This window comes from Rhinolophus hipposideros (assembly GCF_964194185.1).
Source record: "Rhinolophus hipposideros genome assembly, chromosome: 9".
Lineage (NCBI taxonomy): Eukaryota > Metazoa > Chordata > Mammalia > Chiroptera > Rhinolophidae > Rhinolophus > Rhinolophus hipposideros.
This window is the reverse complement of record NC_138055.1, coordinates 29,856,006-29,870,967: the sequence shown is the minus strand read 5'-3', so window position 1 is coordinate 29,870,967 and position 14,962 is coordinate 29,856,006. Positions and strand designations below refer to the sequence as shown.

Genomic DNA, 14,962 nt, shown 5'->3' with positions numbered 1-14,962 from the left:
AGAAATCAGAGAGGGCCTTCCAAGACTGAGATCAAAAGTTTTAGTGGGCGCTGGTCAGATGAAGGTGACAGGGAAGTTTTTGGGTGATAAGATATTCCAGAAAGATGATGTCACTTGAAGGCAAGAGCCTGCAAAATAGTTCAGTATGGCTGATGCAGTGTGCCTATGTGAGCATGGGGAGGGGTTAGGGAGCTGGGTCTGTGAGGGAGTGGGGGAGGTGGCGAGAAGCCAGAGATGGTGGACAAGTAGCTTTATGTATAAAGGGCCAGATTACAAAAGAGTATTATGCTATGCTACTGAATTAGATGTTATCTGGAGGGCAGTGGGGAACTTTGATGGGAATTAAGTAAAAGAATAATGAAAAATGTAAGTTTTAGAAGGGAGTAGTATTAGATTGATTCAGATTTTATCTATAAGAACTTCTGAAATGATTCCAATTTAGATCATCAAAAGACCATTTAAAATCCTGATACTTTTCATTAATAGATTTTTACTGCATGAATAGCACAAATGTATGGAATTAAAAAACTACTTTAAGAAATGGCACCAAATATTAAAAAAGCGTATTATCAGAAATAGTCATGTTTCTCTCTTGAAGCGTAGTGTGTTGAAACTATTAGAAAAAGTTGCTGGGTTTAAGTTATTCAGTAAAAACTAAACAAGATTTTCTTAGAAAAACCCAGCACATGTTTTTAAGTTGATTTGTTGAAGTTCCTGAGAGAGTGTATTTCCCTCAGAAGTTGGAGGAAAATCATGTTTCTACCCCCAGTTTTCCCTATCTCAGCTTAGAGGCCATTTCCCTGTTGCTTGGAGATGGGAATTGTGGGAATGGAAAGAAAGAAATGCAAATACAGTACTACCAAACCTTGTGATAATTCCCTCTTCAAAGTTCCTCTTCCTTCTGACCTTGAATATTCTACTTTCCCAAACAAATCCATCTTAACTTCCCAAACAAAAATCCACACAATATGATCCAAGAACATGCAAGTTTTTGGTGATTCTCCCATACCCTGGCTGATCCAAACACCTTTTTCCACTTATTAATTCACTATAGAAAGTTGTGTTTGCTCTGTTTCAATTCCAGGTGCTCAAGTCCAGGAATAATTCTTGGCAAAATAATGTTTTGAGGGGCTTTATACATTGATACTGGCCCAAAGATGGATGGGCTACTATAAAAAACATCCCATTTCTGCCCAAGTGGAATAGTAGTTGTTTTTCTCTAACTTCCCGACTCCTCATCCAATCCAGATTCTTGAACTTGAAGTATCTAATGTTACCATTTATAGATTTTACTGTTTTATTTTTGTGATTCTTTTTCTTTAGTCTCTCATTTTATTTTGTTTAAATTCAGACTGCTACCTGATACAGGATAAGAAGAACAACATTCTTGTTCAGAACTAGTTTTGCATCGATTTCTTTCCAACAGAGTACTGTTTCTGTGCCTCAGTCTTGAAACATTGAAAGCACTTTGAAAAAAAAAAAAAGCATAGATTCTTTGTTTTAACGGTTTATGAGTAATCCTGGATTTTAAATGAGGAAATCCTAAATAACGTTTTCAGAGTGAATCTCTCAGTCCTATACTTCTTATAAGTTCATAGCTAAATTTGACTCATTTTGACATTATATCCTCATAAGTACTCCTTCTTCTTCTAAGCGATTCACAGACTTGGAATCTTATATTTATTATTTTACTTATTTCACATTTGCTCCCCCACTGTAAGCTCCGTGAAGGCAGGAACCAGGTCTGTTTCATTAGCTGTGCACTCCACATCTAGAGCTGCCCCATCCAGTATGGTGGCCATTAGCCATATATGGCTATTTACATTTAAATATAAACTAACTTAAATTTAATAAAATTTCAGTTCCTCAGTGGCAGTAGCCACACTTCATGTAGTCACACTTGTGCTCAGCTGCTGTTTTGAGTAGTGATGATATAGTATTATATTTTCATCATCGAAGGAAGTTTTTTTGGACAGTACTCATCTAGAGCCCTAATGGACACATAATGGATAAATACTTGTCGAATGAATGAATATTGATATTGGCTGGTACCAAGTAATAGTAAATGAATCTTGTTTGAATAATCATCTACAAAGGTCATTTTGGCTTTTAGTTCATCGGTTTCGACATATCCCCAACCAATTTCAAAATACTGGATTTATCGTTAGTTAAAGTAAAGTATACAATAGTGATTAAAAAGCACGACTTGTGGTCAAATTTTAGCCATGGTAAGTAGGTGTCATGTCCAAGTTTCCTTTATTTATAACTTTTATAAGTCCAAGATTGCTCATTAAAATGAGGATTATAAGCATGCATAACTTCATAAGGTGGTGAGAATTAAGTACGATAATGCCCATAAAGTGTTTGGCATAGTGGCTGACACACTAAAATGCTTAATAAATGAGCAGTATTTTTTCTTTTATAATGGTGAACAGAGATGTCTAAGTTTATCCATGTCCTGGATGATTTCAGGGTTATGAAGAACTTTATTGCTATTTTTTAAAACTTCCATTGTCATTATTTGGCAGACATTTTTCAAAGGTAGTACCTACCATCCATGATTAAAGCTTATATTTACTGTCTTTTAAATATGAAATTTAATAGCCTTAATTAAAAAACTGTTTCCTCAGTGGACTTACTTTTTTCTTCTTTTAATTTCTATGACTATGTAAATATCTAACATCTTAAGAAAGAAAGTTTCGTTGTAGTTTTATAGGCAACCTGACTTTTAAAACTAATGCACAAATATCTCTGACTTTTGTTTTGCACTAATTCACAAAGAATTTTTCCCCAGCTATATTCACTTAAATGGGCTTCTCTTTTGGGGGGAAAAATATCTGTATAATTAAAATGAATTAATTAGTAGTTATTTACATAAGGATTCATTTCAGATTCCATGTAGGTACTTAACTCTGTTGTGCATTTAAAGCTATGATTTAATTTTTAGAAAAACAAAGCATTTTTCATTAACAATAGTGCCAGATTTAGCTGGGGATATTGCCTTACTTTTACACACTGTAATGTTTGGGTTTTTTTTCCTGAGATTTGAAAACAGCATTTGTTGTTATAATAACAACAGATAGTTAAACATACACTACCAAAATGTCAGCTGACTTCATGTAAGGTAAATTTCCTTCATTTTTTGTTACATTCACTCTGGTTGTTATGGTACCTTTGTTTTTAGTATAAACTTGTACTCATATTTCATCGTCCAACTTAACCTCTCAAGTTCATATCAGAGGTGACTTGAATTTTTCTCCTGACTTTTTCTTTAACAAATGTTTGTCAATGTTTAGGCAATGAAAATATAGTACAGAAAAAGGCAGATTGAGCACATATATTTATTCTACTTCTTCCAAATAAAATGATAGTAAAGAGATTTAAAAAAAAATAAAATGGGATTCTGGAAAACCATGGATGATTGTAACTAACTCAGAGTCCTGAGAAAGTGAAACCTCAGCTGCCAGAGAAAAACATTTTCACTTCAGAAAATAGAACATAATGAAATGAAAAACCAACAAACAAAAAGACAAATTAGAAACTCAGTCCAGGAGGTCCCATTCTGAGCAATAGAATGTTTCAGAAAAAGAAAAAAAAAATAAATGTAATGAAAAAACTATCAAAGAAATAACTCAAGGAAATTTCCTAGAATTTAAGGACAGTGAGTTTCAAGTTTGAAAAGACCTATTGAGTTTCTAATACATTGAATTTAAAAAAAAAAAACACAAAAAACCTATACCGATGTATTCCTGAAATTTCAGAACATCAGGGAAAAAAATAATAAAGATCCCAAAACTCTAGAACCGCGGAAAGAAAAAATTAAACCCTATACAAAAGATTGGTAAACAGAATGACACCTGACATTTCAGCAGCAACACTGAAGATAAGAACAATAGCTTCAAAATTTTGGGGCAAATATAATTTCCAACATAGAATTTAAAATCAAGACAAACTACTGATCATCTAGAGTAAACACATTTTCAGTCATGTGACACTTCAGAAATTACCTTTTTTATACTTTCTCAGGAAGTTCCTGAAGTATGTGCTCTTCTAAGATAAAAAAATAAAAGTAAAAAAGAGGGAGATTTGGGATCCAGGAAACAAGGATCTAAGACAGGAAAGAGGTGAAAATAATGAGCAGGATAATATTGCATTTGGAGACCTCCATGAAAGCTGTGCAGGAGGCCTAGAGTCATCAGTTCAGATCCTAACAGGACCAAGTATAGGGATCAGGGAGCGATGCCTGCAGAAAGATAAAAATGGTAGTGCTTCAATATATTGAAAGGAAGCTTCACTCCAGTGGAGAGTAAAGGGATGAAATTAATAAAGGCACATAGGAACACTAAGGGTTGAGGGTAAGATAGTTAGTAACTCTAAAGACAAAAGGTGATACAAAAAAAGAAATGTAATCTTAGTATATATGAATAGCAATTACACAGATACAATAAGCAAACGAGGATTTTTGGTCTAACAAAATTTGATATAAATGTAGCTTCATGTATCTCCAGCTTCACCCCTTATTACTTTCTACCTCTTAAGTTATTCTTCAGTAACTGAACTGCTGGTGGTTTCCTAAATGTACCAACCTGTCTATTGTCTTTTCTCTTCTGGCTTACTCAGCTCATCCATCACACCTGAAGCCTGAAGGCTTTTATGAATGAATGCTCATCCCCTCCCAACATGAGGTGCCTGCCTTGCATTCTGTTTTTCTACTTGCCACCTTGTACTATAAATGAACCTTTTGATGTCTCCCTCCTGTTGTACTATACATTTCTATAGTTCCTTATCTTGCCTTCTTTGGTTCAATCCTTTGAAGGAGATTTGATTCTTTAGACCCACCCTAATCTAGTTTACCTTGAACTTTATACTCTGCTGTTCTTATATTGCCTGTAATGTATGCTCTTTTCCTAAATATGCATTTTCTTTTTTTCCTAAAAATGGGAACATTGGAAGGTTTTCCAGGAAGATTTTGTTAGTCCTAGGTCTTCTGTGACTCAGGTGCCTAGGATTTCTTATTTTTATATCCAGCCAAATGTCGATAATTACAGGAATCGATTTAATTTTTTTTTGTTATGAGTATTCTTTGTTGCATCACTTTCTAACCTCATATTAGGACTGCCTCTATTTTTAAAGATAAATGAAAAATGGTATTTTGAAAGGAGTACATTTTTGTCTTTGTCGGCATACTGTTAAGTGGTTTAGAATAATAGGAATAAAGAGCAGTTAAGAATGATTTGAGAGTTTTACATTATCTGCCCAGTCATGAACTTTCCTTGGGCTTATGAAGTTATACATGTTGAACTTGATACACTCTGATATCTAAAGCAGTACACAAAGTATTCTCTGAAAGCAAAACAGTTGCCCCCTGTAACCATTATGCTGGATCTGTAAAACCATATCTTGCCAAAGTAGACAAATTGAAACAATGAATAATTCTTGATAAGGTAGCATACCTCTGTGTCCTCTTATTAAAAGAACCAGTGTTTGGGTAATAATGGCAGACAGGAAGAGAGGAGGTTGAGATGAGAAGTAGTATCTTTTTATAAAATATCTGAGGAACAGTTTGGGATATAAGCATGTGTGTTATAATACAGTAGAAAGCTTTATTTAACCTTCATTTAAACAGAATTGCATTACTTAAAAAATTCCTGTACTGTTTAACAATTAAGCATTTTTACTTCTAATAACCTTAGGGAGATAATATTTATAATTCAGAAAAGTGGGATAAATTCAGTACGACAGTTGCTTAAAGGTGACATTTCCCACTTTGTAGGTTGAAACCATTTAAAAATATGTTGTACAGTTTGGAAACTTGATCCTCTAAAGGAACTGTACTGAAAATGAAGAGTGAATCACGTGCAGTGTTTTGTTTAAAGTCCTTTGCTCAAGGTGATACAGAAGGTAATTATGTGACAGCAGGGTAGTTAAATATTAAAATGTTATAGCTCATCTGTGAGTTAGAGCTCTTCTCATTGTACCTGTAAGGTTTTATAACTTACTATTTTTAGAGGCCATTTAATACGTCATAATGAAATTTAAATGTAGAGTTTCGATTTCATTGAAGATAATTTTAGAACATATTTTATTGTCTTTCCACATAGCTGTGTTATCTCAGGCCTGGATAGCTCTTTATTTGTTTAACTTTGTATAATATGCTGAACTGTATTGAGTTAGCATTTGGCATTCCTATGGAAAAAGGATATTTAGCAAAAAAATATATATCATATGAGATCCTAATTTCCTTAGTGGCGTTTTTTTGCACCAGTCAATAATACAAAGTTTAATTTTGGAACTTTTTCACTGAAGTTCATAGAATATCTGTGAATCGTAACCCCTCAAGGCTGATTTACAAAAAGTAGAGATTTGGAGAAAAAAAAATTACTGGGGAGTGGGAATGGGGTGGGTATGTGGAATGGTTTTCTCTACTTCTTATTCCAAAATGTTGTTCCCTGAAATGTGTTCAGTTGAGAAGTGAATTGGCAGAAGTTGAACTTTTATTCTTATCCTGGGAGAAAATGCTAACAGCGAATATTCTACTCCTTCTGAGAATCTGTACTCCACAGCTTTTTACTTCTGGGATGGTTTGAATTTCTTAGGTGAAGTTTACTTTTTAAAATTCAGATCATCTTTTGGTGGTGTTAAGCCAAGGTTTTTTGTTCAGGTCTGGAATCTCTCTCATGCCTTGAGTTCTCCCTCTTTCCTCTCTCCCCTCCCCCGCCTCCTCCACCCTCATACCCAGCACACAAACTAAGCTTCACTCAGATTTTGTCTGACCCACCTGAAAAAGGTGCTTTATAGGGGATGAATAATCAAGAGTTTCCATTTAATGAATCTGAGCCCTTCTTTTTCTTTCAGTCTTTTCAGTTCAATTAAAAAACACAGAATAAATAAATAAATGTTTGCAAATATGTAAATCTCCCATGCAGAACAATTCCGAATAATTTTTGCAGATACTCCCTCCTCAAGGAGGTGAAAATAACTCTTTATTCTGTAAGAGTGGGCTGCATATAATGACTTCCTTCCAAAGAGACTTGTCTAGTGGCTGTGAAGGAAATCATGTTATAGTGAAAAAATCTGACAAATGTGGCCTCAGTCAATGACCTAGGTTAGCATAACAATGGTAAGTTATGCTAATTGCATGTGCTTTTGATACGATGTGATGAAAATGGCACATATTCTGGGGTCTTCCTCTCCAAAACCTGTATCTCCTGTCTAAATCAAGAAAAAACATCAGACAAACCCCAACTGAGAGACATCCTGTAGAATATGAAAACACAGTACTCAAAGGCTGTGAAGGTCATTGTTACAGGTTGAATTTTGTCCCCTAAAAACATATGTTCAAGTGCAGTAATTGCCCGTCTCCATGCCTATGAACATGACCTGCTGTGGGCGGGGTCTTTGCAGGTGAATCACTTGAAGATGAGGTCGTAAGATTGGGGTGGACCCTAATCCATTGACTAGTGTCCTTATAAGAAGAAGAAAATTTGAACACAGATATATACACAGAGGAGGCCACATGAAGACAGAGGCCGGACTGGAATGATACATCCGTAAACCAAGGAAAGTCAAAGATGACTAGCAACTGTTAGAAGCTAGAGGAGGCCAGAATGGATTCCTCCCCTACAGCCTTCAGACAGAGCTTAGCTCTGCTGACACCTTGGTTTCGGACTGCTAGCCTCCAGAGCTGTGAGAGAATAAGTTTCTGTTGTTTTAAGCCACCCAGTTTGCGATAATTTGTTACAGCAGCCCTAGGAAACTAATAACAGTCATCCAAAGCAAGAAGGGTCTAAGAAATGGTCACAGTCTAGAGAAGCCTAATGAGACATGAGAACTAAATGTAATGTATTGTGGATAGGATCCTGGAAAAGAAGCATACATTAGGTAAAAAAGACTAAGGAACTTTGAATAAAGTATTGACTTTAGTTAATAATAAAATATTGATGTTTGTTCACTCATTGTGACAACTGTACCATGTAAAATGTTAACGGTAAGGAAACAGGGTGTGGGGTAGAATTTTCTGTACTACCTTCACAACTGTTCTGTAAATCTAAAATGATTAAAAAAAAAAGTTTATTACAAAAAATTTTAAAAACCAGAATTTAGCCGCAGTTTTAATTAGACCTCGCATGCAGGCGATGGAGTAAATGGCAGTCCCTTTCAGGTAGTGGCAGTGGTGAGGAGGCCCCCAAACCTACGTCAGCTGATCAGTTACAGCACAGGGTGCTTTTGAATCAAAAATGTCCACTGGTAAAACTTGTGCCCCTTTAAAAGTCAGTTTATTGTGGCAATCATAGAAGGCCATCAGAAAATCCACTGTTAATCATGGAAATAATACAGGCAGAAAAATGTACATTTTGATCAAAGGTTTTATTCAAGCCTGTATAAGCAAGGTACTTGTATGAAGGAAAACTCATACTTCAATAAATATGTGGAGATTTTAGTTAAAATTCTTCCTATCATATAAAAAATTTAATGAAAACCTTGCTGAGATAAAGTTCAAGATCTGGTCCAACCACCATATCTCCCTACACCCAACCCCAGTGTATGGTTCAATGCGATGGGGGCCTGGTAATAGAGAGAGGCTGTGAGACAGTGTCTTCTTTCTCTGAATTGCATTCCCTTTCCTACCATATTTTTATTGTTATTGGAAGATTGCAGATAAATTGGAGGCTTACTTCCTCCTCCCATTTTAATATGTAATTAATTATAATGGAAAACATGCATATGATCCAGGTAAATTTATGTTTATTACAAGCTATTTACATGGGGTGAAACACTCAACATGTCTACTTTTATATTTAGAAAGTGTCTCAACTATGATAAAAAATTAACCCATGAAAATAATACAAATCAATACTTAGATATTTAACCAGTGAAAAGTTATTACTCAAAGTTAAATTCAGCCAAACATGCATTTTCAATATTATAATTAAAAGCAGTTTTTAATATGTGGTATTTATTGACCTGATTATATATTTTTTAACATTCTTCAATGAACATTATATGTACAAAGCAATAAAGCCATTCCACAAAATAGTGGCAGTATTGTTATTGTAATTTCTATGAAGTAAATCCTCTTCCCTTCCAGTTTTATACTAACATTTTTCAGTACCTTATTTTAAGAAAAAATGTTGATTAAAATAAAGAATATCATTGAAACACTCAAAGTGAAAGGAACTGAAAACTTTTAGAGTACAAAATGGTAAAACTAGTAGTATCACTTATTGGAAAGAAAAATGGATATGAGGCAGCCAAGCCAATGTTTGAATCCTGGTTCTAATTCTAGCTTTTTGTGTAGGCACATTTTTTTAGGCAAATGACTTAATTTATTTGAGGCTATCATCTCACCTACAAAATAGAGCTAATAACTACCTCAAAGAGTTGTTCTAAGCATGGAATAAATAAGGAGGGGTTTATAAAATGTCGTATGAAGTGGAGACTCCTTGAATTTTGTTTTCTTTTCCCTATTTTGTTATGTGCCTGTGATTATATCTGATACAAGAAACAGGACATTACTCTTTAGTCTTTCATGGCTCTGGATGATTTTAAAAAGTCTCAGGATAACACTCAAACAACACCTAGTCTCTTTAGCTCAATTTCTTCATTTATAAACTGAGAATGAAAGATACTACTTCATTCCAAAATTAATGTGAATATTAAACAAGATAATGGGTTCAAAACTCTTACCACAATAACTTGATACAGGTTAAATGGTCAATAAATTGCAGTTGTTCTTTTTAAAATTAGTGTATTTTCTCAAATCAGTACAGTATTAATAATGTTTTGAACTGAGATCGTACTTATTTGTCATGTATAACATAAAAGTAGTGTAGGTGTGCTGATTGTATAATGATAGCAACAAGAATGAAAGGGAACTACTGAAACAGTAGTAATTACATATGGTCCCTCTTTGTATTAGGCCTTTGTATGAAATCTGTTATACATATTGTGAAATCTGTCACAATATTGAACATATAATTGGTGCTAAAGTGTTTCTTTTGTTGGTTATTAAATTTTAGTAATGAATATTTTTCTTCAGCTTGTTGGTAAACCAACATTCTAATTTGAACATAGACTCTCCCCCAGCTTATGTTCTAACTTATGAACAACCTAAGAATTTTCTTATAATTATAAAAAGGGGGAATGTAGATAATTATTTTAAGTGATGACAATGTATTGATTTAAAGGCATAAAATTGCTTTTTCTACATTGATATTACCCTTGAGAAAATACTGTGTTTAACATTTTTGGTGTGCTTAACTTAGATCTTAATAGTTTTTATTTTTTTATTTGTAATTGCCAAATTATATTATTATTATTACAGTAATATTACTGTAGAAATTAAGAGAACTATGACTTATAAAGTGTTTTCATAAGGAAAGTTTTGCTCTATTTCAAATCTTTTGGATGCTATTATGAGAATTTTAGTGTACAGTTTTAGCAGATTTCAGTAGGTAATTTAGTAGAGTTAACTGAATTTGTGAGTCCTTAAACTTAACATGATGAAGAAAAACTTTGTCTTAGTTTTAAAGTTGTTTGGTTTAACAATATAAAAATAAAAACACCTTATTTTTAAGTACGAGTTGATGATTCTTCTAGATTGTATATATGGTCTATGTAGGTATAAATTGGATGTGTCTTAGAAGCCTAAAGGAAAACAAACATAAGTAATTGTTTCTTTTGTAAGGTGTGCACTGTAATTGCTTTATTTAAATATTTGAAAACCTCTATATTGCTACATAAGCATCTGTGACAAGTGAAACTATCATTGCCAGATGTCAAAAGTATCTATATTTAAATTCAGTTAAGCAAACCAACATTTTTTATTCCCTTTTCTAATGTTCTTTTATTCTGACAGATCACTGTTTTAAAAAACACAAACCATGCATTTATTTGACTGTCATGAAGAATTAAACATGAAAAAGATAGGACTCTGTGGCTATCACTTTTCATTAAAACTGGCCGCTGTGATTTTAAAAGGCAAACCAGATTAAAATCAGTACAAACCGTGGCGTTTTAATTCTACACGAACCAGCTTGTTTTGAAAGAGTTCTTCCCTCCCCCTGCCCCCTTGCTCCCCCTCCTTCACTGTGGAAGAATCTTGCACGCCTATCTAATTTGATCTTCCACTAGCCCTGTACGCCAGGAAGACCAAGAATTATCTGTATTTTACTGATGAGAAAATTGAGACAGGTTTAATTGACTTTCACAGGCTAGTTTGTGCCAGAAATAGAGTTGCAGACTTCTAATTGTGAATACCTGTGTCTTAACCATTAGCTCTAGATTCATGTTTTTTCCAGTTCTCTGTCCTGGCCAAACTTCTCAAATGTAATAGTGATGTGCTCTATCTGGATTGCAGAGGCTTATGAGATCCAACTGTGAAATATTTAGGAACTTTGTAAGCTGCTATTAAACTTCTGATAGCTGGAAATGGGCCATGGTGGGAATATTAATACCATGGAAAGCAGTAAGCACTACAAATAAGAATTTCATTTTTTTCCCTAAGACTTTCACCTGTTTACAGTGGTTACCTGTATACTGCTACATAGACGTATAAATTGAAAAAGGAAAACAAACAACAATAAGCAAAGGATATATCAATTCAATGTAAATTAATATAATTTTACAAATGTGTACTTATCTAGGTGTCACGCAGGGGACCCTGCTCGCTGCGCCATTTGTCGTGTGGGGCGTCCGGCGGGGTCTCAGCTCCCACTCCCCACATAAGAACACAAGATATGGTGAGGCCAGAAAGGAACACCCACAGAGCCATAGATAGGGAAGTCATACCACTATGGTCTCACTGGAGGCTGGGTTTACATGACGTGCGACCTGCTGTCCGCTTTGCTGCCAACTGACAAACTCTCCTCCACTCTCCTTCACTCTCCTTCAGTCTCTTCCTTCACTCTCCTCAGCTCCCCTCCGTAGCCGGGGCAGTTATATCAGTGGCCAAGGGCTCAATGGCTACAGATGATGGCCAACCAGCCACAGCTGATGGCCATCTACTATCCGGCCAGCACCTCTCCACATGAGGCCGAGAGCCTGGAAACTGCTTTCTGGGGCTCTGTCCCCACACTAGGGTAAAGTTCAGTGTTTCTTTGTTCTGTAATTTAGAAATTTGCTTCTAAGCCTCAAATAAATATGGGCAAAACTAGAGGGAAAGCTTGAATTAAATTGAGTGTTTATAAATTCTAACCATTTTTTAAGATGTAGGTCAAGTTCCAGCCCTTGCAGAAATTATGACAGTTGGCATGGCTTTTCCCTCTTGTGAACGTCTAGTGGGTTTCAGAAAGAGCCACGTACATTGAGACTGACTTACTATGTGTTTCCTTTGGGTTAATTTGTCTCCTTAAGAATACAGTAAACTCTTTGAAAAGTGGGATATGCATTTTCCTTCCCTATTTCTTTTTTTAATAAATACTTAATGAACACCTATTGTATACCTGGTGCCATTCTTACTGCTTGAGAATGAGCAATTATCAAACAAGTCTGTGCCCTTATGCAGCTTAGAGTCGGTGAAGAGTCAGGAATTGTGAAAAATTATAACTGCGGTAAGTACTTTGGAAAGTTGCTGAGAATGTTGAGAGTGTCTGATAGTGAGTTTTCGTCTAATCAGGGAGGTCAGTAAAAGTTTCTCTGAGGACTTGCTGATTGAATTAAGATCCAAAGAATGAGAAAGAATTAATTTGAAGTAGCTAGGTATTAATATAATTTCTTTATGCAGACTTTCTATACCCTCCCAATCTGAATTAAGTTCCCTTATTGTATGGCCTCCATATAACAAGGAAATTTTTATTAGAAGGAATTTTATTAAAATTCCTTATGAAAAGGAATTTTTCCTTTTAAAGGTAGCAACAATTTTTAATTCTGTATTTATTCACTGAGTGTCTGTTTGCCCCACTAGTGGCCCAAAGCTGGCACTACACCTTGCTAGTCCCAGTACCTACCATAGTACCTGACAGGTAATAGTCACACAGTAGTTGTTAACACTTCTATGCCCTTTGCCTTTGTCCTATAATAAATTTGGGATTTATGCCACATACTTCTAAGTTATTGAGAAGACACAGTAATATGATATATATGAAAGTCAGAAAAATAAGACAATATCCAAAATAGTTTAGTGCCACAGAACCCAGGGAACACCAAGGAGTGGATCAAAATAAATCAGGTGTGACAGTGCTATCTAGGAGAAAAAAGAAAGAAAAGGCAATAAGGAAATTTTATTGGATTTGGCAATAAGGAAATTTTATTTATTATTCTTGTTTGAAGGAAATTTGTTCAATTTGTGAAACATTAAAAAATTATTTCTGAAGTTAAATATCTGGTATTTTAAAAATAGTTTTCTGGTGAAAAGTAAAAGTAATGTGTAAATGAGCATATCTTGAAAAAAAAGATGTACCCAAGTGTGTATGTATAGGGTGTTGTTCAATATTCTTTGGAGAAAGGGATGGAGGGAGGTGGAGAAAGAGAAAGGGAGGAAAGTAGGGAGGAAAGGAGAAAAGAAAACCAGACGAAGGAAAAAAGCCTGGAAGGAAACTGATAGGACTGTTAAATGGTTATCTTTAAATAATAGGACTCAGGGTGATGGTGATATTTTTCCCCTTTGTACTTTTATGTATTTTACACTTTTCTATATTTCTCAAGTTTTTAAATTGAGTTAATCTATAATACATTTATAATAAAACAATAAACAAAGTAGCATTTTATAAAACTGTTGATTGATTCTGAGTTTGGCTGAATATAGAATTATGCCTGTATACTTGGAAGATTCAGAACGATGTTTTAGATTTTTTTTTTACTCTCCTAAGTTGGGCAACAATTTTAGTATTTAAATGTTCAATGTCAATTGGATCTTTATATGTCCATCTGTACTTTTTGTGCCTGAGCTCTTTGAGGGTGGAGACCTTTATCTTTATTTCTAGTATTATCCTGGCAGTGACACATATTTACTGAATGAGTAACTTTGAGGTGTCTTCTTGACCCTTGTATTGTCTTCAATCTTTGTACCTTTCATTTTTTAGAATATATGAGTAAAAGACACGATGAATGGTCATATTTCTAATCATCCCAGTGGTTTTGGAATATATCCATCTCAAATGAAGTAAGTTGGAAGGTTTATATTTAATTTGTTCTTTTTTTGAATTTGATTTGGTGGTTTTGTTTTCTACTTTTAATGAAAATATTGTTTTTATTTCTTTATGTAATTCATTCCTCATTAACATTTAATTTCTTTGTAACACTAACATGTTGTCATGAAAAGTTTACTATGTCTGGTAAGAAAAATATGGTTAAGTAATATCAACTCCAGTGATTTAATAGAATATGTTTTGTTCGTTATTTTAAGTTATTACATAGTTGAGTATATACTCTACTTCTGAGCTTTCAGTTTCCCTGGACCATTCTGTTAATGTTGTTCATAAAATATTGACATTTGAGAGAGTGAAGTGTCATCTAGTTCAGTCTATCAATATATTTGCCATTATGTAAACAAACAAACAAACAAAAAAGATCAGGCTCACAAAACAGTCCCTATGGCTCCAGGTATAACTGGAAATCACCACCCTGAGTTCAGTGGCCATTGCCTTACATATTGTGGTTAATATTGTTGTATTTTTTGTTGTTGTTGTTATACTGGCCATTGTAGTATATAGTTCACTCATCATTTTTCAGAACCAGTTATTCACATTGTAAAGAGTAATTCTTTCCCCTTGTCTTTTTACAAAGATTATTGCTAATCTCTTCAGTGTTAGTCAGTAAAAGACTCCCATAAGGGGAGTATGTCAGGTGCCATCTTTACCTTGTCCATCTATTATTCAAGTCAGAAAGTTTGGCCACATCCTCGATTTTTTTCCGTTTTCTTACAGCAAGTGTCCATTTAATCATGAATTTATAACAATACCTTCTATTAAAGAACTCTTTGTTTCTATCTCTTTCTTCTATACTTGCTGTTTATGGCCCTATT

The 14,962-nt window shown here is 34.4% G+C and overlaps 1 protein-coding gene across 16 annotated transcripts in view; it reads left to right on the top strand.

The window, feature by feature from the left end:
- The window catches only part of EPS8 (EGFR pathway substrate 8, signaling adaptor), a 172,650-nt gene that overhangs the window by 93,589 nt on the left and 64,099 nt on the right, over positions 1 to 14,962 (top strand). For 13 of the 16 annotated variants that reach the window (XM_081059461.1, XM_081059472.1, XM_081059474.1 and 10 more), the window contains one exon: positions 14,022 to 14,101. The exons of the other annotated variants lie outside the window; for them this stretch is intronic. In XM_081059461.1, coding sequence (XP_080915587.1) covers positions 14,043 to 14,101 — 59 coding nt within the window. In that variant the 5' untranslated portion in view covers positions 14,022 to 14,042. The remainder of the gene's footprint in view (positions 1 to 14,021; positions 14,102 to 14,962) is intronic. 16 annotated transcript variants of the gene reach the window in all.